General features: G+C 41.4%; 1 protein-coding gene across 1 annotated transcript; it reads left to right on the top strand.

The window, feature by feature from the left end:
* Positions 1-821: 821 nt before the first annotated feature.
* LOC147455562 (uncharacterized) lies at positions 822-2481 on the top strand. The gene has a single exon (XM_086515282.1). It carries the CDS (start codon positions 827-829, stop codon positions 2381-2383), a length of 1557 nt encoding a protein of 518 aa, XP_086371408.1. The 5' UTR covers positions 822-826; the 3' UTR covers positions 2384-2481.
* The last annotated feature ends 24120 nt before the right edge of the window (positions 2482-26601 follow it).

Below are 26601 nucleotides of genomic sequence, written 5' to 3'. Positions count from 1 at the left end.
ACTTTAGGATTTCCTTGGGTCATGAATCTCCAAGTCCTAGCAAAAAGTCTGGTAAGAATATGGCAAAGCATCAAGGACAGTCTACACAAGGAAATTGTCAGAAATGACTTTATCCATTGAAATATTTTGCTCATTATTATCCTTGATACCAACAAGGAAAGTGTCCATTTCATCTTCCTCATGCATAATCTTTGACCCCAACTCTTTACGCAACAATGCAACTTTAGCCTCATTACGACTTGCATAAAGATTATCCAGAATAACCCAAGCATGTTTTGCAAATTCAGATGAACGAATGTGAGGAGTAATAGTGCGCTTCACAGACAATACAATCAATGCCATGGTGAATGCATGTACCTAATGTGAAAAATACCCTAAAAGAGGAGAAACGAAACGGGACTAATGCATGCTATATAGCACAACCCGAAGAAGACTGTACGGGACGTGTTATGCAAAAAATAGCAATGATAGAAATTTTGCACAAAAAGATAAAATTGCATATGTAATACTGTCTATAGTGGAAACAAAGACCGAAATGAGCTTGAATAGAAAATCTGGGCAGACTACACTCTACGAGCCCGCCCGAAGTATTTGTCGACCTATTGACGCTCACAAAGCTCACAAAGTATTTGTCAACCTATTGACGCTCATAAAGCTCACTAAAACTGCTCGCAGCTGCTTTGTTACTTCGGCAATATCAGTGTCCACCCATGAAAAGCAAAAAGCAGATCTGCGCTTTTGTAGCTTTTTGTTGTGCACGCCATTAATAGCACTACGATACTATGAGAGAAGCCGCAACCCTTGCGTTTGTACTACTTGCATCCTAATGTCACTTGCAGAGTGTTACGCTGCGAGCTCAAGCTCCCTTTCAACAGCTCATCATCATCATGCCGGCGCTGACGACCTTGAGCAGGCCCGCCTTAGGAAGAGAAAAGCACAGCTTTACGAGCTTCGCGTCAACCCTAAGAAAAGCCGACTTATGCTACAAGCTACCGAGGACAAGCAGGAGCTCCAGCAGCAGCAGCGATGGAAAGCTCCGATAGCTTCTCCTGCTGCCTTCAGCAAGAAGCTGAAATATATGAACCGCTCCAATGGAGGAGACGACGACGCCGACGTCGACGCATCCATTTGCCCTGTTTGCACCCGAAGCTTTCTCACGAAAAAGGCTCTGTATGGCCACATGCGCTCGCATCCCGACCGCGACTGGCGAGGCTCCCTGCCTCCTCAAACCATAGTCCTGCTCCAAGGCGTTGATGGAGATGCTGCCCCATATCCACAATCCAATTTGGAAGAAAGAAAACCTAATTCTAGCAGAGCCCATGAAGGAAAGGTGCGCATTAGGATAAAGGGATACCCAAGTTCAGCGACGGAAAACCTTACTGAAGCAACTCCATCTCCAGAAGCCATCGCCATTGATCCAAGCTCAGATACGAATTCTCCTCCAGAGGAAGAAAAATGCCCTAGTTTTAGCAGAACCCATGGAATTCTACGTATAAGGGTGAAAGGATGCCCAAATACAACAGCGGAACACTCACCTGTAGCTCCATCACCGCAGACTCCCACAGTCTCTGCAGCAGACGCAGTTGAATCAAACTCCGAGCAAAGCTGTCATGATGTTGATGGTGAAGATGAGGAGGATATTACAGACCCACGTTTCATCCTTTCTCCTCTAGAGGCTGCAAAGGTCCTCCTCTCCTTAGCTCATGACGCCATGATCACCACCTCAATTAGTCCCTACTTAAAGCCTCATTCTGAAAATCAAAAGGAGCAAGAAAAATTCCTCGCCGATATCGTTGATACACCGACATTCAGCTGCAAGTGGTGCCCTAGAAGCTTCAAATCTTCTCAAGCTTTAGGAGGCCACATGGCCAGCCATGGTAAGCTGAAGAGTTCTATCACCATAAAGCAAAGGACATCTCCTCTTCATCATCAAGATGGTGCAGAGGATTATCAGGACTTGGAGGGTTCCACTATCGACGGAAAGGGACACGAATGCTCGATTTGCCATCGCATATTTGCAACGGGTCAAGCTCTTGGGGGCCACAAGAGAATGCACTGGGTTGGACATCATGAAAAGGCTCAAGCACAAGGTGATGATATTGAATATCAGGCAAAGCAAAGCAAAAAGGGTGAAACTTCAGATAATATGCCAATGCTGATTGACGAATTAGGCAAAAGAGTTGAAACCGAAGGATGCCAATCTGGGTCAATGAACGCAAGCAAAGGTGACGGTGATACTTGTATGCAGCATGCAAGAAGCAACATTGTGTCAACGAACACCGTGAGTGAAGCCAAGTCAACAAGCCGTAGAGACGGTCGAGTCGTTTGCATTGATCTTAACTTGCCACCATTGATGGAGAGTGAATATAGGGAATGTTGTTAGCTCCTAAGAAGCTTGGAAGACAGCTTTGCAATGAGGCTTTCTTCCTCATCTTCTATAAGATTGTGTAAGATCGAGAGAAGAAATTCACATGTATAACTTCTCATGAATACTTCTAATAACAAAAGATATGGTATATTCTCCTTGTCTTTTAATGGTTTACCAATTTTTCAAGGTATCTTTGTCTTCGACATGTGTTCTTTTTTATGCTTAGTTTGTTTGTTTATTGTGTTACATGTAGGTAACCTCTTGCAATCAATATATATATATATATATATATATATATATAGAGAGAGAGAGAGAGAGAGAGAGAGAGAGAGAGACAGAGGTTTTTCTTGACCAAGGATAAAGCATGTATTGTACACTCCAAGAGGTTACTTGAATTTCGGCGCCACATTATCCGTGTCACTGGTGGCCGTTGGTATATGTGTGTGTATTTATGGAAGGAGTTAAGGTTTTTTTAAAATTTTCATTTTCAAAATTTCGACACCTATTCCAGCAGGTCTTCCGACGTCAGCGCGAATGCGTATTCCGATGCCCCTTTCGTTGACTATTTCGACGCCTTTACCGATAGCTGTATCGTCGGTACCTGCAAAAATCGAAACCGCGGACTTTCTCTGTGCATTTCTCTTAATTCTTGCGCCACATCTCAAGCTCTCCTCTTCACCCTCTCTCACAGATCTGCTGCGATACACGCCGTCGTAGGTGCTAATCTTGCTTGTGGGTTAACGCATAACACTAAGGTAAGATTATTTTCATTTTTACTTGTAAATTTAAGATTTAGGGTTTAACTTGTGTTTGTGTGTGCGTTTTTGCAGGTTCTAGGACTTAGGCGACAACTTTCATTACTCAAATAGAACTAATGTGAGTGCTCAAACCTTTAAATGCATATTAAGTTTATTTAAATTACTTTGTATATTAAAAAAAAAATCATGCTTGAAACTTTGAATGCTTTAAAATAAATTAGGATTTGTTATGTGAAATTTCATTTTAACTTATGAAAAAAAATTGTTTAAGTTTATGAAAAAAAATTATTTTAAAGAAAGTTTTTATTGAATTATGTCGTTTTTCAAATTATGTAGTTGATGGGGTTTATATTTTAGGTTAAGTTTAAGTTATAAGTTAAGTTAGATTAAGTTAGGTTAAGCTACGTTGTTATGTTAGGTTATACGTTAGGTTAGGTTAGGTTATCTTATACGTTGTTAGATTAAGTTAAGCTATGTTATGTTAAGTTATATTAGGTTAAGTTAAGTTAAGCTACGTTAAATTAAGTTAGGTTATCTTATATATTGTGTTAGGTTAAGTTACGTTAGGTTAGGTAAAGCTACATTAGGTTAAGTTAAGTTAAGCTACGCTCGATAATATAGGAAGCTATAGAGCTTACCCACAGCGTATATTAAAAACAACAAAATGGCGTTCTATTTGTCAATACGGCAATCCATAAAGCTTACCCACAATACATATGCATTGTGGGCAAGCTCTATGGCTTTCCGTATTGCCAACGACTCGCCATTGTGTTGTTTATATGTCCGCGAGCATATTTCAAATCCTAAAATAGCACCATGGCGAGCCGTTTGGCAATACGGCAAGCCATAGATCTTGCTTGCAATGCATATGCATTGTGGACAAACTTTATGGCTTGCCGTATTGCCAAACAGCTCGTCATGGTGTTGTCTATATGTTTGCGAGCGATTTTCAAGCGCTAAAATAATCTCGTGCCCCTAAAAACAACACAATGGCAATCCGTTTGGCAATATGGCAAGCCATAAAGCTTGTCCACAAGGCGTATGCATTGTGGGGAAGCTCTATGACTTGACATATTGCCAACGGCTTGCCATGGTGTTGTTTATATGTCTGCGTGCGATTTTCAAGCCATAAAATCGCTTCGCAACTCTAAAAACAACACAATGGTGAGCCGTTTGCCAAATTGGCAAGCCATAGAGGTTGCCCCACATCGCATATGCATTCTAGGCAAGATCTATGGCTTGTCGTTTTGCTAAACGCCTCACCATTGTGTTGTTTTTATGTTAGGTTAGGTTAGAGCTATCGACGGCATAATAGTCGAGAAAATACAAACGGACTTTGAATATGACGCGTGTACTTTAAAAACCCCAATCGGACTTCGAAGTAACTCGTATACTTCTAAAAACGCAAATGGACTTCGGGTAGGTTAGGTTATAGGTTAGGTAGATGTTATAAGATAGGTTACATTAAGTTAGGTTAGCTATAGGTTTTACGTTAGGTTAGATTATATTATAGGTTAAGCATAATGATTATAGGTTAGGTTAGAGCTAGCGTCAAATTAATAGTAGTAAAAACGCAATCGAACTTCGAAGATGACTCGTGTACTTCTAAAAACGCAAACGGACTTCGGTTAGGTTAGGTTATAGGTTAGGTAGATGTTTTAAGTTAGGTTATATACATTAAGTTAAGTTAGGTACAGGTTTTATATTAAGTTAAATTATAGGTTAGTCATAATGATTATAGGTTAGGTTAGAGATGTTGTTAAATTAATAGTAGAAAAAACGCAAACGGACTTCAAAAGTGCACACAGACTGAAAGAACCTTAATATATAGTCATTGACCAATAAAGACGAGATTATTACCCTGTGGTCCTAATCTTCGTGCACCTCTAGACCGAGGTGTGCGGGGATCGGGCCTGGCTAGAAAATGTGAGGTTGTTAGAGCTAGCAGAAAATAGTTGAAAAAAAGCAATCGGACTTCAAAAGTGCACACAGACTTCAAGAACTTTAATATATAGTCATTGACCAATAAAGACAAGATTCTTACCCTGTGGTCCTAATCTCCGTGCACCTCTAGACCGAGGTGTGGGGGGATCGGGGCTGGCTAGAGAATGTGAGGTTGTTAAAGCTTGTAGTTATAGGGTGAAAGCATGAATAGGTGGAAAGCTAAATATGTGATATAGTTAAATAGCATAGCATGACATTGGGGGTGTGGTCATTGGTGCCATATTTCAGACGTCCAAATTTATATTCTAAAAAATTGTTATACGCTTGAGCACGCGCGCCCCACCTGGGATCATTTAGCTACATTAAGCTACATTTGGAGTTGCATGAGTGCCACACCTTGCTCATTTGCAACAAGAGGCGAGCAAAACCTAATTCTGCTACTGCTGGCTGCATGAGAGGACATAGACTCCCGAGGTAATTTGCTAGTCCACAAGCTGCATGCAACCTTGGGGAAAATCTCATAGCACATCACCTTGAATGCCCTACTTACAAGAGCAGGCCCATGAAGTTCTTGTTTCTTTTTAGCAGGGATGATAAGCGAGGGCACACCACGTCTCATGAGTTCATTGGATGATGTGCAGGTATATCACTTGAGACTGCATCATGGCACCTTCCTCAAAGCATCTGATTCAAGCAAGCAGCGTCTAGTTAGGAACATCGAACCACCTTTGCATACAAAGTTTTGTCGTCTTGCCGAGGAATTTCATATGGAGCGTGGATTGCCATTGGAGGGAGTTGATCCGCGTAGCTTGACAGGAAACAATGACATATCTGAGGAGGATTGGAAGCTGTCTTTATATGCCCAAAGCATGGCCCGAGTAGCCAGAAGAAAGTGAAGGCATACCATGCTCGGTCTGAGTTCTTACAAAAGCTTGTGTGGAGACACTGGGATGTCTACCAGGAGGGTCCCTTCATGTATGAAGTAGGGACTCAATTTGCAAAGGCCTTTGCATTGGAAAACTGCAGTGAATCTGGCAAACATCAAATTTCTTGGGCTATCTTTGCAGAGAGGGCAATGAGAGCCTCAGAAGAAAGACACAACTTGCAAAACAAGATCAAGAGGTGGGAAGAGCAGATGAGTGGTAGAGGGAGAGGTTCCAAAACCACTACTGCCTCTACCAGATCATCATTGAAAACTGAAGGCACGTCTGTACCATTGTCAAGCGTGCCTACTGGAGGATGCCTAGTACAATTGGCAGAGGAGGATAGCAGGGCACTTGCAGAAATGAAGAATGTTACAGAAGGCAGATTGCAAGACTATAAGTCAATACTAGAGGGTGCAAAGAAGCAGGTAGAGGATCAAGTCAGAGAATTGCATAGGGATGAGGGTGCTCAAAGCTCAAACACTTTGGCCATAAAGTTGCAAACGGAGATTGATTGCATGCAAGACCATGTAGCTCGACAACGCCTGATTGATTTGATTGGACAGTTCTTGAGTACTACTAGAGAGAACGTTGTTGAATTAGAAGCCAATGTGGTGAAAGCAAAGGTGCATACCCTCCTACATGTGCTTCACTTTGTTTTGGAGTATGTGGTTCACTTCCATGTGGTTATGTGGTTAGAGTGTTTTGGATTGTATGGTTATGTACTGTATGAGCATATTCTATTTCTGCTATGTGCTATATAGCACAAAATATGTGCTATATGGTCACAACATAGCCATCATCTTCATGAAGTGGGTGGTTATATGCTATGTGCCATGTGTGGTTATGTGCTATGTGCTTTATAGTTCAATCTAGGTGCAGCATGTTCACAATAGTACCCTCATCTATTTGGAATGTGTGTGATTCTATGGTATGTGCTCTGTGTGGTTATGTGCTATGTGATACATAGCACAATGGACATGTGTAATATGTGTTATATAGCATAACCTGTATGCTATCTGCTCACAGTATAACCCTGAAGTGTGTGTTAAATATTGATATGTGCTACATAGCACAATCTTTTTATGTGCTATGTGCTATGTGCTAAATAGCACATTTTGTGTGTTATATGTTCACAAATATAGCCCTGGAGTGTGTGGAATAGTGAATTGTACTATATAGCACAATCTCTATTTTTGCTATGTGCTACATAGCACCATCTCTAATTGTGCTATGTGCTACGTGCTATGTCTCATATATCCTACTGCATATCATATACCCAACAAGCTTGTGCTATATAGCATATAGAGACAATGTTTGGGCTATATCTGGTATTTTAAAAAGTCTCTCTGCTATGATGTACAGTGCATACTCTATGTAGCACTTATAGCACATTATACTTGGACAGAGCTATGTGCTATATAGCACAGTGCATATCATATACCACATCAAGCTTGTGTTTATAGCATATAGAGTAAGTGCTTGTTTTATATGTGTTATTGCAAATAAGGGATAAGATTCACGCTACATATGCTTTTCACCAATCTACTTTTGTTGGGTTATTGAGACATAAATTAGACGTGTTGTCTTCTTTGTTTCACAGGCACTACTTGAAGAAGTAGAGACCAACATAGCACAGGAATCAGAGCACTTTGAATTTTGTGTTACCATGGAGAGGACTTCACATAACGTGGGGGCCAGTTTGATGAAGCCTTTTCCTCCTATGGATTTTGAGCAGAGCATTAGCGAGGTGGCACTTAATGGGTTCTACCATTGTGTAGGATGTGGATTCCCGTTCGATGCCAAAAGCTTGGATGTATTCTCCCTACCTTGCACCCATGTGTACCATATGCTATACTTCACGCATGTATGTAGGGACTATGGCTATTGTGTTGCACTAGATTGCAACATGTCTGTTCCCCCTAGAGCTAAGCATATGATTGGTTTGAAGGTGAAGAGTGATATGAAAGAATCAAGTGCAGGTAGTCACTGTGTCAATTATTTACTAGTACTATTGCAGGCCCACTTTCCATTGGTATTTTAAACTCTTGCATTTAATGAAATCATTTGCAGGTACAGACATCGCAACAGAGACTTGTATACAAGAATCATTGAGGACAAAAATAGAGAGAGTCTCTATGCAGGCCACTGGTAGGTACCAAAATCAGTATTTATGTGTGTATTTTGGGATACTCCAAGTGAGACTTTGTAAATAGCTTGCTTTGTAGAACAATCATCGCATGCTTGCTCCAACAAGACAATGCATTCCACAAGGAAGAATGGCCTGATTACCCCAAGGATGTAGCCAACCCTTGAAGCGGAGTCTACCCCAGGGATGCAGCCAGCCCTTGAAGCGGAGTCTGCCGTAGGGGATGCAGTACGTGGAGTAGTTGAAGACATCTTGATGGAAAAGTATTCTGCAATCAAATCATCTAGGCAACAACTAACTCCAAGAAGGCTGTTGCGTTGTCCGTTGAGTGCCAAAGCATCACCAAGTGTGGACACTAGAGATGAAGCATCAGAGGAGGCAGTTGCAGATGCAGTGAAAGCAACACCCCCTCCAGCGGGAAAGAAGCCAACACCAAAGCGCAAGAAATCGACTCCCAAGAACTTAGGTAGAAGTCCCAAAATGGATATACCTCTTGAGGAAGAGGAAGAAACCAAATGCAAAGCAATGAGTGTGTTTTTGTTGTAACTTCATGCAATTAGAAGATGTCTTTATAAGGCATGTGCAATCCATTGCACCCCTATTGTATCCATGCTCATTGATGAATCAAGTGTTGGAATTTGTTAGTGACATGTCTCTTAATTCTTTGCATCGACTAGTTGCAAACTATTGATTTATTTTCTGTACATGTTTAGTAATATGTTTCTACTTTCTCTTGTCGTAGATAATCAAGAAGCTGAAAAAAGAGGAACTTGCATGAGACTCACTCGCTCTTCAGGGTTTCTAGATGAGGGGTCTATAGGTTCACTGGCTCAATCTTATCCTGTGAAGAATCCAAGAAGGGGTGCTACAGCTTCCAGGGGGGTTACAGGCAAAAACAAAAGTGTCTTTTGATACAGTTGAGGGGACTGTAGGTTCACTGGCTCAGTCTTATCTTGTGAAGAATCCAAGAGGGGGTGCTACAGCTTCCAGGGGGGTTACAGGCAAAAAAAAGAGTCTTTTGATACAGTTGATCCCTGCACACCTACTAACACTGTTGAATTTGTTCCAAATGTGCCTAATGTAGTTGATGTGCAGGTTGTGCATGATGATGTGCATACAGATGTTGACCGTGCTAAACTTGAAAAGGGTACATTACCCACCCCCACCACAGTTGAATCTGGCACAGATGCCATTGATGATGCTATGGTAGTTGATGCCTGCACAGATGCCATTGCTGATGCTACGCTAGTTGATGCCTGCAAAAATGACATTGTGGATGCTATGGAAGTTGATGCTCGCACAGATTCTGCTGTTGATGGCAATGTTAATGATGGTGGAACAGAAAGTATTTTTCATGCTATCATAGATGCCCTTCTTGATGCAGTTGTGGCTATGGGTATAGATGCCGCTGTCGAATCTGGCACAGATGCCATTGATGATGCTACCACAGTTGATGCCTGCACAGATGCCATTGCTGATGCTACGGTAGTTGATGCCTACACAAATGATATTGTGGATGCTATGGAAGTTGATGCTAGCACAGATGCTGCTGTTGATGGCAATGTTAATGATGGTGGAACAAAAAGTATTGTTCATGATGTCATAGATGCCCTTCTTGATGCAGTTGTGGCTATGGGTACAGATACCACTGTTGAATCTGGCACAGATTCCATTGATGATGCTACCACAGTTGATGCCTGCACAGATGCCATTGCTGATGCTACGGTAGTTGATTCCTGCACACATGACATTGTGGATGTTGTGGAAGTTGATGCTAGCACATATGCTCATGCTGTCATAGATGCCCTTCTTAATGCAGTTGTGGCAATGGGTACAGATGCCATTGTTGAGGATACCAGAGGCATGGGTGAGCAGGTCCTCATTGAGAGAGAAGCTGGAACACGTGAGGTAGTGGGTGCAAGTGATGTCACAGCCCAAGCCAAGGTGGTCTGTTCAAGTGATGCAGCTGATGACATTGTTGATGCAGAGGAGGCAAAGGGTACATATGCCGTTGTTGAAGATATGGGAGGCTTGGGTGAGGAGGGCCTCACTAAGAGAGTACCTCGAATAGGCTTAGCAGTGGCTAACGGTGATGTCGCGGCTTTTGCTGACACATCTGAGGTAGGTGATAGAGCATTTCAATCGGGAGAGGTAATGGGAGAAGTTGTCATGGCTGCTACGGACATGAAAGAGGCAAATACACATAATACAACTGAGGCATGTATAGAGCAAAACAATGAGACAGGGAAAGGCACAGAGGTGCCCACTGACAGAGCAGCTCCATCGGGAGAGGCAATGGGAGAACATTTCATGGCTGATGTGGACACGAAAGAGGCATTTACACATGATACAACTGAGTCTTGTACATATCCCACTGTTGCGAATACCAAAGGTAAAAGTCCAGAGGTCCCTATGGGTCAAGCGGCTGCTACAGATACAAATGAGGCAGGTACAAAGAATGCTGATAAAGAGGCCAAAAATGGACATAAATATGAGAGGCAAGAGAGGCCAGAGTGTCTTGTGGTAATGCCAGTACAGATTGTTGCACTGCCTCCTGCGTCTTTTGAGGACAAGAAGAGAAGGGACAATTTATGCATCATACTGGATGTGAATGGGCTTCTCATAAGGAGGTATAAGGTCTCCTTCTACAAAGGAATAGCGAGAAGCAGTACTCCTGATTGGGCAAGATCAAGGTATCAGGTAGTCACTGGGCCAAATGCTACAGGAAAGATGCAATTTGAATATGTGGTCAGGCCCAATGCATCAATATTTTTGCATGCATTGTTGCAAGAGCACAAGTTGCACTATGGAGCTGCATGACCAGGACAATCTAGCACTTGATTTGAGTGCATGCTTTCCTAGGCTGAACAAACAATTTTTCCTCGATATTATCGGTCAAGAGGGGTGTAGAGAGGCGAGCTTCAAGCTAAATGAAGTTCCTGGAATCCCTCCATGTAGAGATAACGCAAAGCCCATATTTTTCAAGTGTTTGGAAGACTTTTGGAAGCACTATCCTAAGTTCAACTCTGATAATACACTGGTGGTGGATGACACACTCTACAAGTGTCTGCTCAACCCTCCCGGGACTTGGGTCTGTCCTGCTTCATTTGAACCAGCAGAGATTTTTCATAACCCAATTTACCTGGTTAGCACATTGTTCCCTTGGTTAGTCAAGTGGACAGTCTCACCCAGCCCTAATGCTTATGCAAAGATGAACCAGTTTGAAAATCCTTCGGACATAGTGTTTGCTCGTGTCATCAGCCACTATAGAAGTCAATGAGAAGTATGTAGGGAAGGTTGACTGTGATTATGGAATCATGTATACAGCATTTTGCGCACTGAATGTACTTGCAATTACTATACAAAAAACTGACATGTTCAAAGTTCTCTAAACTTAATGATTGAATGATGTAATTTTATTTTGGTGATATGATGTTGTCATACTCTGATAGAGTCCTGCTACATGGCACACATAATAGCATAGACAGGACCATCATGCTATTATTACACATAGTTGTGCTATATAGCACTCATACTGCAAGAAATACTATGACATAATAGCATAGATAGGGAGATTGGCCTCTTATTATATTACACACACTTACGCTATATGGCACACATAGTGCTCTCAATATGTAATATAGCTCTTTCACATACCACACATCATACCATAGACAGGAACATTGTGCTATGTGATACACACACTTTTACCGTATAGCACACATGTTGCTATCTTACTACAATAGAGTCCTTTTATAGCATAGACAGGGACATTGGGCTATTATTACACACACTTGTGCAATATAGCACACATAATAGTCTAGGTAAATACAATGGAATATCTTGACACATTACTTGGCTACATATCACACATAGTAGCATGTACACAACTCCATAACACCCAATGGGTAGCTATTCATAAGAGTGAGATGTTTAACTTGAGAGTTATTCATTGTAAGAATGAGACATGTTTACCTGAGATTCATCAAGAAAGTGAATGGGATGCTCTTGATAATGTTTTCTTCCCAATCGTTTCCGACAAATCTCTTGACTAACTTTTTTCAAGGTGCAACATGTTCAGAATAGTAACCTCATTATCTGCAAAGTGTGTGACTCTATGCTATGTGCTCTACGTGGTTTTGTGCTATGTGATACATAGCACAATGGACATGTGTAAGGAGGTACTGAATGGTGAAGGCTATATAGAACATAATATAAGCCTATTAAATAGGTATCATGCTGCTTCATAGGGCATGGCATTGTAAATGGTTTCATGTAGTTCTGGAGATAAATAATATGTCTTTGAGGTAGCATCTACCAAAGGCATGTCAAACTTGATTGCCCGAACAAGGTGAGAGTACAGGTTAGTAACTCCCCTATCATCAAGTAGAGTGTAGTGATTTGGGTCCCCATCTTGTTGTTGATAATAACACCTTGTGACAACATAAGTGTTTTTATCACATTTGTTTTTCCACTTATCTCTTAAGATGCAATCTGTCATCCATTTTCTCTTTGTACATCTCAAAAGAAAGAACTTTACACCTTCTTCATTGCCAACGTCTGCATTGACTGCAAAGTTATTACCTTCAATGAGATACTCACTCAGCATATCTTGGGATCCCTCAAACATGGAACCATGTAACCGGCCTGTTAACTTCAAAAAGGGCGGTAGACTTTACTTCAAACCTTGATTTAGCTTTCACCCATTATTAGTGATACCATGCTACTATTACACTAACATCTACTATGTAGCACACATAGTGCTCTCATAATATTATATAATATGATAGCACACATAATACCATAGATAGGTATATTGTGCTATTATACACACATGATGTTGTCATACTCGGATAGAGTCTTGCTACATGGCACACATAATACCATAGACAGGATCATCGGGCTATTATTACACATAGTTATGCTATATAGCACTCATACTGCAAGAAATACTATGACATAATAGCATAGATAGGGACATTGGCCTCTTATTACACACACTAACACTATATGGCACACATAGTGCTCTCAATATGTAATATATCTCTTTCACATACCACACATCATATCATAGGCAAGAACATTGTGTTATTCTTACACACTTTTACTATATAGCACACATGTTTCTATCTTACTACAATAGAGTCCTTTTACCTGGCACCCTTATAGCATAGACAGGGACATTGGGCTACACTTGTGCAATATAGCACACATAATAGCGTAGGTAGAGACGATGGACTATCTTGACACATTACTTGGCTACATATCACATATAGTAGCATGTACACAACTCCATAACACCCAATGGTAGCTATTCATAAGAGTGAGATGTTTCACTTGAGAGTTATTCATTGTAAGAATGAGACATGTTTACTTGAGATTCATCAAGTAAGTGTATGGGATGCTCTTGATAATGTTTTCTGCCCAATCGTTTCCGACAAATATCTTTCTTGTTTGGAGACACCCTACTGTACTCTATCCAAAATGTAATAATTGTCTGCTTCAATTCCTCCGATAAGGACCCAGCATTTCCAGACTTCCTTTTGTGCATAAGTCGAACCTCAGCGTACTTGACATAGGATCGCTATCAAGTCTACCCAAAGCTGAATATAAATTCCTTGGATGAACATTTAATAGCTTTGCCACTTTATGTAGAGTAACACCTCTACCTGCTTCGTTTTAAAAACATCTCGTCAGCTGATTTTGGAATCTTTAATTCTTGTAAGGAGACCTTGAGTGCAGAAATAAGGCCATTTGCAGGAAGATACAAATCTTCACAGAATGGCAAGATTCTATCATCATTGAAAACACCTTGAATAATTGCATTCTTATCTTCTTTCCCGTAACTATGCAACTGTCTCACAATGTGCTAAACAATAGTCTGAATAGTATGTTGCTTCTTGTCTTCCTTTGTGTGTACATCGACGTCCTCCCTATGACAATCTTCCTATGAAAATCTTCCGCTCCAATGTTGACGCTTGGTTGTACTTGCTTTCTTGCACGACATCGCTTTCTGTACTCACGTTTAGCCTGTGCTTCATACTTCCTCACTGTAATAATTTCATCCTCATTTAGACAAGTCTTTCTCTTGGAGTGCACCTACGTATGAACTATATCTATTCCATGTGCCTCATCATAAATCCTTCGTTCACCATCCTGGAACAGTCTGCAGTGGTTTGAAATGAATGAAGTCGTACAAAACTTCTTGATTGTAATAGTGAATTGAAATCCATTTGTGCTGCATTGTTGAGTTCAAGAAGCTCCATTGCTGCTTGTGAGGAGGTATGAGCTGGAACCAAAGCGAGAGGAAGGGAGTCTCCATCATCCATTCTAAACACAAGAGTAGGAGAGAGAGAGAGAGAGAGAGAGAGATGGAGATGGGTATTGGAGGCCATCCGAGAGAGAGAGAGAGAGAGAGAGAGAGGGGGGGGGGGGGGGGAGGAGAGGTCCACGCGTGCTAACCGCTCCATGTCTTTCAATCCGAGTAGTGGAGTCGTGAAGTCAGTTATCTTACCTATATTCTTTTACCAATATTCTTTTAAAAATTATTGACTTAAAAGCCCAGCTATGGTGCCATCCATAGCATCATACTTGGTGTCCATGGACACCAAGTATTTAGACACCATTCTATGCTTTCACCCTATAACAAGTAGAGTGTTTTTATTATTTGTCGTATCATTGGTAGATAAAATATAGACGATAGGATGGTGTGTCCTTGTACGCATTGCAAGTATCAGATCTTTTGAAAACAAAAAATCTCCGACCAACACATACGTAATCACGATCTCTTTCCGATAGAGCAAGTACAAGACCTGCGTTATCGATCTCATGGTCTAGAGATTGAAGTTCAAAGTCCGCAAGTAGATATTGCTCCAACTTCATCCCAAAGAAGACGATTTTCAAACGAGCAGCCATTGGCTGAGTCCTCCCAACCAATACCTGAAGCGGCATTTTAAGAAGTAGAGCAAGAGCAGATGTTGGATGTGTTCTTTGACATGGATTCCAACATAGAAGGCGACAACATTGAACGCAATACTGTGGACCAACCTCAGCCATCCCGTTCATATCGACGGCATGGTAGCAATGATGAGGAGGGCGAGATGATGCAAAGTCTTGCACACATGCCGCTCTACACTGGTGCAAAAATCTCAGTTCTCTGTACCGCATTGGTAATGCTTAATTTGCAGTCTGTCTACGGTTGGTCTGGTGCCTCAGTCACAGAGCTTTTCAGGTAAACATATTTATCCTAAGCATGGTAAAGTGAAAATTACAGTTCATATAAAGTGATCAAAGGGCTGACTTGTTCATGTAACGTCAGGTTGTTGAATGAGCAAATATTGCAAGAAGGGAATCACATGCCCCCTACCCGTCCAGCCGCTAAAAAGCTTCTTACTAATTTGGGCTTGGATTATCAGAAAATACATGCATGTCCTAATGATTGTATACTTTTTTGCAATGAGTATGCAAACCTAGAACAGTGTCCCAATTGTGGATCAAACAGGTACAAGGAGGACACACAAGGAAAATTAGGTCCTTTGACACTTTCCTATCATTCCAAGAATAAAGAGCATGTTTAGGTGCAAGTCCATAGCCGCTTTGATAACATGGCACTCAAATACTAGATCGACAGATGATGTTATGTGGGTACCTGCTAACTCTTGTGCATAGAAGCACATAGAGGAAAGTTGGCCTACATTAAGAACGAGCCTCGATGTATCCGCTTTGTTATGGCAATGGACTGAGTAAACCCATTCGGATTACGGAGTTCGTCATGAAGCACGTGGCCTATTTGTCTGGTTAATTATAATCTTCCACCATGGCTCGCTATCAAGAAGGGACATCTGTTGTTGTCATTGATCATCCCAAGAAAGTACAAAGCAAAGAACATGGATGTCTATCTGGCACCACTTATAGAAGAGCTCCAAATCTTGTGGACAGGAAATGATGTGGTTGATATGTCCCAACCAATTGGACGACAGAATGTACATGTGAAAGGCATTCTCATGTGGACCATGCACGATTGACCAGGGTTCGATGAGTGCTCAGGTAAGTGCCTTTTAAACCCTCACACGCATATGATTCATGGCTATGTCAACGCTTTTAAATATTAATATGTGATGTTGCAGGCTTGAGTTACTCGGGCAATCATGCATGTCCGAAATGTGGTCCTCAACTTGGCTTCCGGCGCTCTGAGCATTTGAGCAAGACAGTTTACAAGGAGCATGGTAATTTTTTTCCTGCAGGACATGAGCTACGTGGACCAAACATATGCAAACATGATATGCATCCATTGAAAGCGAGCGATTGGAAAAACATGTGGATGGAGAGGAGAGATTGGATGCCACCTGGAATGAAAAGGCTTTCTATTTTCCATGATCTCCCATATTGGAGTGACCTGCTAATTAATCATTTGCTCAACCCAATGCACATGTTCGAGAATGTGGGGGAGATCATCTGGAATGTCATCACTGGGAAAAGGGAGAGCAAGGACCAAAGAGATGACCTACAGGCTGTGGGTCGAATGCCAGAGATGTGGCCTCGACTTAAACCCAATGGAAAGTGGTCTATACCAAAAGTTGCATGGGTTCTGAGTCGTGCAGAAGAGCAACAAGTGAAGAAAACTATATCTTCATTCAAGACTCCCACAGGGTGCATGCGATATTTGAAAACGGCTTTTACGAGAGATGACAATCTCAGTGGTCTTAAGTCCCACGATTGGCACAATTTTTTACAGTTCATCTTACCAATTTCCATAAAGGGTTGTTTGACAGATGACATTAGAAGAACAATCTACAAAATCAGTGAGTTGGTACGCTGGATCAGTTCAAAAGAGATAAGAGAAGACAGCATCGATGCAGCACGCTCAAATGCTATTGAAGCAGTGTGCATGGTGAAGAAGTACTTTCCAACAAACATTCTTACCATCCAAATGCATGTACTTGTGCATGTGGCTGATGAAGTTGCAGTTGCTGGGGTGGTCCATAGCAGGTGGATGTTCTTCTTGGAGAGATTTATGAAGACTTTAAAGGGGTTTGTTCATCAAAGGGCTCGCCCCGAGGGTAGCATGGCCAAAGGATGGCTTGTACAAGAGTCTCTTGTCCTCATCAGTGAATTTTTTGTCTCAATAGATCTAGAGATGCCCCGCATGTGGACTACTGAGGTCAACGTCAAGGTGACAGGGGACGAGCCACAGGGACAAGGCATCGTTAGGAAGATGGACATCACAATGCGAGAAAAGGTTATGAGATTTTGCCTTCTCAACTCAGACATGCAAAAGTGGCTAGAGAGGTACGAAGGGGAAAAGCAACAACGTTTGACAGATCACCTTCAATTCAAGCGCAACCATGCAACTAGAAACCTTCCTTTTCCAGACCACCTTCAGAGATTGCCTGACTTTCCAACTGGGTGGTGGTTAGATGCGATACTCTCAGAGGCAAAGAGGAGTGGAGTGTTGATTATTACTGAAGAGAAAGAGGAGATGTAAAGGGGTTGCGATTGGCATGTACATTTCACAACTTCCTTTTCAAGTTGTACATGAAAATTAGTTTGCTTTATTAACTTTTAATATGTTTCAATTTTGTGGCTGCAGTATCTCAAATATGGAGCTTTGTGGTCGCATGGGAAGCACTTCAGAGTGCAATAGATTGACGAACAAAGGGTCACTTTCGACAGTGGTGTTAGGGCAAGCTTTGTCCAAGAAAGTAGGAGTAGTGCTAGGGATGAGAATACAGAGATTGGCCAGCTTGAATACTTTGGCTACATCCAAGACATCTTGAAGATTAGCTTTAGAAAGTTTGATATGTTTATCTTTGATGTCAAAGTGGTTCAAAGTTACTACCAGCAGCCCTAATGCAACTGTGCGCAAAGACAAGAGTGGATTGATTCAAGTGAACTCTAGGCAGGTGTGGACAGATGTGCGGGATACATTTGTATTTCCGCAGCATTGTGAACAAGTTGTGTCCACTATGGACAGAAAATGATAAGAATGATCTGTCTAAACCATGCTGGCTCTATGTCGTTCAAGTTTCTCCACGTAGCAAGCAAGTGTGTGAAGGATTGGATGTTGAGCTCGAAGAGGTGACTCATGAACAAAGTGCAGGACCGACTCCAACTTTAAGTTTAGATTTTGAGGTGGATGTCAACATTGAGCAATTGTCTTAACCTAGAGATGAGGTGTCCAATAGTGAAGCTGATGCAGAGAGCGACGAAGAAGTAGAGTTCGATGACGAAGATGCAGAAGTATAGATTGAGATAGACATCTTTAGTGCATCAGATCTCATAGAGGATGAGAGATTTACTAATGACTTTTTCTAGAAACCTTTTGCATGGCTCTTTTTATTAGTCTACAATACACTTTAGATTTTATTCATTTATGTAGCAGTTTTGTTGATTTGTTTCATTTGTTAGCAGTTTTGTTGATTTTTTGTTTGTATTGATTAAGCATTTCTTGTGTAAACTAACGTATTTTGTGGGTTTTGTTTGTGTATGATTAGCCATGGCCGATGACGATGAGCCCTACTCTCCTAGTTTTAGTTTTAGAGTCACTCTACCCGGCATGTCACCCGAGCAGATGGACTCGTTTTTGTCTCAGTTCACACTTGGCAGATCGCCATGGCACAGTACCTTTGGGGTGCAGGTGCAGATACCTCTAGACCTACTACGACCGACCCTATGCCCGGGACTAGTGTGGTCCCTACACGAGCGGCCCCACACCTCACTCTAGTGTGACCCCTACGCCTAGGACTCGTGTGCCCTCTACACCGATGGGTGGTTCATCCTTGAGACGATATCGTCGTCGTTCTGGGGGCGGTGGTTGTTGTGGTAGCGGTTCTACCGATGCGTCCACACCACCGAGAGAGCGCCCACCACTCTCTTCAGTAGATAGTTCACCAATGGGCACACCACGTACACCTTGGGGATCACACGAGCATGATCCTAGCAAGGTGTACGGGAGCAGGGATGGGACTTTTGTGGCAGATAGGGTGGGAAAGGAAATGAGACAGAGGATTTGACAGCTCTGTACGATTCTATTTGTTCATATTGTGATAGAGATTTGGGAAAATCTCGATCTTTAGAGAAAGAATTACATTGTCGACGCCATTCAGAGAGAGTACAGGCCGGCAGAGGGGTATGACCAGGTCTCGAACGCCTAGATTTTGAGTGTGGCGAGGTCCACAATGTCACACCGCCGGTCAGAGGCCAGAGACAGATTCAATGACGGCGATCCCAAGCCGGCATGGTTAGACGCAGAGGAGTGGATTGAGATTACACGAGAGACACAAGACAATCCCAATAGATTTCAGCAGCAGAGAGATGCAGCCAGAGAACGTTTGGAGTCTGCTGGAGCGTCACATCTTGGGAGTGGAGGCTACTTTACGTTTCGATATGAGTTTGTAAGTATTATACGTATGCTTTAAATTATTGATAGTATATATGTTATTTGAAGATTTATCTGATGATTAAACCGTAATTTTGCAGGAAGTTGTCGTAAAGCGCCTTCCGACACGCCAAGAGAAGAAGTATGGGTACAAGCATGGACTTGTGGCCCTTTTGACCTAGCTACAGGAGGAGGGAGAGGACGTCAATTAGGAGGCATTACCATGAGGGCTTCTCACTCAGTGACCTCTTGCATATGTACAGTTTTGTAGTACTTATGTTTATGGTTTATGGTTATGTTTATGGTATGGTTAAGGTTTGACAGTCAACTTATGTTTATGGTTTATGGTTTATGGTTAGGTTATGGTTATGGTTATGCAAGGTTATGGTCATGGTTAAGGTTATGGTTATGGTTATGGTTATGGTTATGGTTATGGTTATGGTTATGGTTATGGTTATGGTTATGGTTATGGTTATGGTTATGGTTTTGCTATGGTTATGGTTATGGTTGTACAAGGATATGGTTATGGTTATGGTTGTGCAAGGTTATGGTTATGGTTTTGGTCCAGGTGATGTTATGGTTTTGCTATGATGGTATAGCAATCGTGCTATGGTTATGGTTTTGCTATATGGTTATGGTTATGGTTGTGCAAGGTTATGGTTATGGTTTTGGTTCAGGTGATAGTTATGGTTTTGCTATGATGGTATAGCAATCGTGTGATGGTTATGGTTATGGTATAACAAGCAAGTTATGGTAATGGTAATGGTTATAGTATGGCACACAGGTTTTGTTTATGGTTTTACAGGTTTCGACTCATGTTTTAATCATGTTAACAAGTTATGTTATTCTTACAATTTTGCTAATTGCCATACACTTGGTCTTTAGCGTCAACTTGTAGGTGGAGTGCGGTTGCTTGTGCACTCTTCCTTTGGGTAGAGAGGGCTGTTTTCTTTTGCTGCAGTGCATGCAGCATTAGTTCCTAGTCCTCTCTGCCCAAAAAAAAAATGTAGGTTTTGGTCGTCGGTACAGGTTACATAATGACTGTCGGTAGGGGTCACGGAATAGGCATCGAAATTCAATATATTAATACCGGTGCTTATTCCGTTGATTATTCTGACGCTTGTTTATAGGCCTATTCTGACGCCTACCGCACCAATAGTTATACCGATGCTACGATACCGGCGTCTCTTCCGAACCTTATTTCAGCGCTTTTTAGTTTAAAATTTAGCGCTATTTCGTCGGTACCTACGCCGAATTCTGCGCGACCTCTTGTAGTGGTATCCTCTTCTAAAGCATTGATGGGAGGACTCTAAAGAGTAGACAATCTAGGCATGTCAATCCAATGCAAAGATAGTGCTACAAACGGGAGTGTAGCAGGCCTGCAAAATACCAAAACCAATGTGCTACAAGCAATAAAACAACGGATTTGCATACCTAACGAATCGCACAATGCATAATCCATGCTATACGCAAACAAGGAGAGATAGAGGGTGAAAGAGAGTAGAGAGAGTGCGTGCAGGCACACCTCTTAGAGGGGAGTGCTATGTCGGCACGATGAGAGTGAAGAGAGGAGAGGAGAAAAATAACACAGACACTGGGTGCAATCTCCCTCCGTGCAAGAGTGAGTATTTTCCTCTTGCACGTGTTTACTTACAAATTTTTGAATGCTAAAAAATGAATACACATTGTCTGCCCGAACATAAAGTGACTCTATCTCACAAAAGAGCTCTTTAATAATACAATGATAACGAATCTTCTACCCTTTTCACATTCCATAGAGCAGCTTCGCATTTTCACCTGTCAGTTGCAGCAGATAACAAATTATCAAATTTCATTACATACCTCTCCGTTAGAAACCAACTTTCCTCAGTTGTTGCGAAGATAAGGATCTGCAAACCATACTTGTTAAAAACAGTGATTAGTAATTTTTGTTAGACATATCACATAGTAAAATAAAAATTTATGAAACAAAACAACATTGCTTATGCCTGCTGTCATCCACATACTACCTATTCTAGTGTTCCATACCACCAGAATAAGCAGTATATGTCATACCCTGATGAATCAGTATACCTTGGTCACACTCATCATTCAATAAATCAAGTCTCATCAATCTCAAGTTCAATGCCATAAATACTGTCGCAATAGGAAATTGTCATATACCAAGTCCAAATCCAAATCCAAATATCTGCCAACATATACTAGGGTAACAAAATCATACTAGAGACAGTGGTGGCCAGCCACTGTAGCATGATTCCGTGATCGGTGTTGCCTCAACCGACAAATCTACACCAATGAGACGTGCTGCCTAAATCGAAGAATTTGCACTTGATATTGTTCAAAATAGTAAATCTGCATGTATTACTGGTCTTGCCTAAATCGGAAAATTTACACTAGGATGAGCATTTATAGACTGTCTAAATTGGCGAATCTATGTGCAAGTGACCAATGGACTAGACAAGGCATAAATAATTACAAAACAATGACCCGGTATGAAATTGAAGTAGGTTAGAATGCAAAAGTATGTACCAAATGTTAACAATCATCTCAAATCAACGGAGCTCATGTAAGTAGTATCTTAGCTTCTTGACAATTCATCTTTGTAGAAGTTTCAATCAATATAAGTACAAACCATGAATTTAAAAGTAATTGATATGGCAGCTTAACACAATGAGCATTGATTTATGCAAGCAATATTAAACTAGGAGATTGTCATGTAAAAGTTGTTGTAATAGGTGGTGGGAAATCGGGAGTTTTGAAGATAGGAAAAGAAGTAGAGTAAGCAGTATCTTGGACATTAAATATATTGTATTTGGATGTAAGGATACATAAAGAGAGAGCTTACTCATCAAAGATAATTAAAAATGACCCTACTAGATGTATATTATTGAAATGCAGTGAAATTTCATACCTGGAGGTTGCCTAATATGATAGAATTGTAGTTAGCTTCATCTGCAAAAGGGCTTCTCAAAGGCAAAGCAATAAATATGATTTTGTGCTAGATTCAGGCAAGTATGTATTAACACTTGAAAGCCCTTAATGATGAAATTGAAATTTGAAGAGAAACTATGTTCAACAAATTGATCTTTAAGGAATCTTGGAATGATGAGTCCAACAGTTCTATATCTTTTGACCTATGGCCTATAAAGACAGCTCTTAATGTCAAAAGTGGGTGGCAGTTTACATCAATTATGTGCAATAGGAATTGCACAGTCACCTAGCCAAATAGTTATTGATTAAGCTTAGTAAGTCTTTGACGTGAGACCAATATCCATTGATCACCTTATCCTTGGAAACCATTCTACAAATTTATATAACACATTCGACACGTTCATTATCTGCTCGTCTATAGTCAAAGTTTCCTGCTTTCATTCTCTTTTATTAGCAAAGAATCCTAACTTTGCATCAATTTTATCAATGATCGATTAATTTAAAATGTTAATACTGCATTTAGTATGCAATTAACTACTCTTAAATTTAACAAGAAATTGTGTCCTTGCTCAAAATTTCTCTTGAAATTTTGAGATTCCACAAACTAATCATTTAAAGACAAGCAAATTCGATCAAGTGGCTTATTATTTGGATACGATTCGTATTCTCAAGGAAGGTTGCAAGTGCTTATAGCATTGACCAAGGCGTATATTTGCAAGCATCAGTGAATTTGGATGTGGCGGGTTGCTCGTTCATCAAAAGAGGCCAAAACAATACAAATGCAGATGTGCATGACGATGAAGGAGGCTGCATGATGTTAGGATTCGTAGACATGTGATGATAGAGCAGAGAGTACGTGTCTGATGCAGAAAACAATGTCACTATGTCTAGTCAACAATTATGATGTGAAATGTCTTGCCATGACAATAGCCATAATCAGCACCCCAAGGGGAAGGGTGGAATACCAACAGAGGCTAGGATTTTAGTTGTGTCATATAGAGCCAAACATAGAGTCACATCATATATGTCATTGTCCAATATACTATGAGATATGGGGCCACTTTCATTGTCTATTCAGAGAAGATTCATGAGATATAAGGAGCAAAGATTCCTTGAGTTGTTTTTGCTATAGTTGCGCAGACACAAGGAGGGTTTTCTTGAGGATATGAGACAATGGGAGACGTCGTTCACAAAGGGAAATCGTTGACTTCTTGAGAGCAGACTCTACATTTAGAGGAGCAAGTTTCACAGCAGACTTCAAAGTCCACCTATACTAGAGGTATTCGATTGACAGAGCCATTAAGCTTGGGAGAGCTAGACGCCCATGTCTATGAGGGCCACCACAACATTGATGGAGGCTCCATCAGAGGATCATGACTATTCTAGCACAACATGGGAGACATACAATACAACTACTTTTGCATAGAGGCAAACATTGAGGATGTATTTCAGTGACCGATGCAATACATCCTTGGATAGCCTCGATGCTAGCCATCCTCAAACACTGATGTTCATTTTAATTTGATTTGTGTACCCATACATTGTATTAGATCCCCCAAGATTGTATCACTATTTTGATCTTGTAAGTCATTTTGGCCTTTTGAAGACAATTAATATAACATGTTTTTTTGGGGGGTGTATGTGTGTGTGTTCGGTGCACGACGTAAAAAGGGGACTCAAGCTAGAGGTGGTCGTGGGTGTGCATGCAAGTGACGGATGGAGAGAAACTGGTGTGTGCCGCTGTTTGACAAAGAGGACTGTGGCGTGTCTAAGGGTTGACGATTGAAAAGCTACAGCTAAAGTACTGTCCGAGTTCATCTCCGATAATTTTCAAGAACACACCAGTGGTGCACGCTAGACACAAAGTTGTCGTCCCATGCTCGTGCTTGGGCTACAAATCACCCCTAGAGTGATGCGGTGAACGAGAGCTGGCACATGAGTAAAGGGAAGTGCCGTGCCCTGAGGACATGATCAGTCCACAAAGGGGAGTAATCCCAAAGCTTTGCGAAAAGATTTGAGCTTCTCAGGAGATAATGCCTTTGTGAAAAGATCTGCAATGTTGTCCTGTGTTGGCACATAAGCCAAGCTGATCTCTCTTTGCCGAGAGCCTCTCCTTGAAATAGTGGTAATGCACCTCAATGTGCTTTGCGCGAGCATGAAAAACTGGGTTCCTCGCAACTGCCAATGCGCTCTGACTGGAAGACACCATGCGTGGTACTCCACTCAATGGAGCATCGAAAGTCGGCTGAAGATAATAACTTGGAAGCCCTCTCTAAAAGAGAAGTATCCTTAAAATTACGCTCTAAGGTAACAACTGACTCAACCCACGTTGGAACAGAGTAAACACAGTCACTTGAAAGCTCCAAAGCTAAAGCTGAGAACTCCCCAAAGATAGAAAGTCCCCCTCCCGCTCAATCCTGGGCAAAGAGAATGAGTACCACCAGAACGAGATCTAAGACAACCTAGATCCTTTGTAACTGAATAGAAAACTTGAATCTCATGGAATTCAAGACTCAAAGAGAATCACACCATAGGTAAACTTGGAGTGCTAATAATAGGAAGATATGAAAGGTCACCACCTGAGGATCATGTTTCCCAAAAAATTCATCGAGGTCCAACAAGACCTGGCTACTCAAGCAAGCTCCCTGAGACCAAACCAAATGTCTGTCATATCTCTACATCTGCCAAGACCAAACGTGTAGGTACAATCCAACATAATATGCTAAACTTGAAAGAGTACATATGTTGTAACTTGCTTCCTTAAAATCTTCATCAAAATTGTCCTTTGTACTTGTGCCTAAGAAATAGGCCCACAATTGAACTGTGCAATCGATATCCAATACACAACATGACTCCAATACTCAAACGGAGAGAAAAGGAACCGGCTCAGGAAACAAGCCCATGAGAACATTGGGGTTGATTTGTAACATGCCACAAAGCTGGGCAAAAGACTGCTAGGGAAGAACCTGTTATACTAGCGAGCCGTGGTCAAATTTTCACACCTTAAGAAGGGATGCCCCTAAGGTTGGATCTCTCCAAAGGGATGTATGGAAGAAGCATACAAATGTTGCTGACTGCGGGAGTAGGAACGAGATGTCCCCACCAACTATCGACACTATGTGCAAACTTGTCATCCAAAAATCTTGACAAATTTGTTATCGATCATCAAGAAAAAAATTGCCCATAGAAGGTTCCAAATATATCCCAAAACTAGTGTTGAGTATCTCACAAGAAGTCGTAAATTCTTCCACAACTGGTACTGACAAGATCACAAGGTAGCAAAGAAGTGACCAAATCTGTAGGACCACACTACCACCAAGAAAGAAGATTACATGGATAAAAAAGAAGTCTAGACTCCATCAAGGCCTCATCAAATTGTCATTGTTGGCTAAGGGTCTGGCACCACATGCTCCACCTCTAAACCTCATCCACGAAAGTCGAATGATCAAACAAAAAGTGGTTGTGGAGATAGAAGTATCTCCATCTGCCTATCAAAGCCAACTCCAGCACATGTAGATGGAAAATGAAAAATCATGGAACATCCTCTGGTACAATAAGGGAAGAAATCCCCCTGTGTCATCCTCATCCGTAATCTGGTACAAAAGTACAATTGAATCATCACCGTACCACCCATTGGATAGGTAGCTTTGTCGTCAATTCGAATAAAGCCATGCCTTTGCAAAAGGAAAAGTAAATCTGCCAATCCATCTCCTTGAAGAAAACACAGCCATAGAAACCTCCTCTAGAAGTGATGAAGAAGATCCCACTGCTATTCAGACACTTCTCTGTTAGAAGAATGGAAATGAATAGATCCCCCTTTGGATCCAACAATCGCATGCTTGCTCCCCTTGCGGGAAGGCATGGTAACATGACTCCATTTGGGAAATCCAAGGCAATCTAGCATTGCTACACATCGTGTGATCTGCATCGGGTTCCCCTCAGCGAAGAGAGGTCGGGGTAATGAAGGGTAAAGACGGGGAAGTCGTAGATGAGGATCCAAGGCCTCCACATACCCAAAGCTGTCCCAACTTATGAAAAACCAGAAAAAAAATTGCAAGCTTATTCTCTCTTAATCATGTCCAAAATCGCCATAAGCCACATACGAGCACTCATGTGGTCGTATCACCATAGGGCTCTCATACCATATCAAA

This window comes from Adiantum capillus-veneris, chromosome 6, assembly GCF_014529385.1.
Source record: "Adiantum capillus-veneris isolate H3 chromosome 6, ASM1452938v2, whole genome shotgun sequence".
NCBI lineage: Eukaryota > Viridiplantae > Streptophyta > Polypodiopsida > Polypodiales > Pteridaceae > Adiantum > Adiantum capillus-veneris.
The sequence above is the reverse complement of the archived record's forward strand: the minus strand, read 5'-3'. Positions and strand labels throughout refer to the sequence as shown.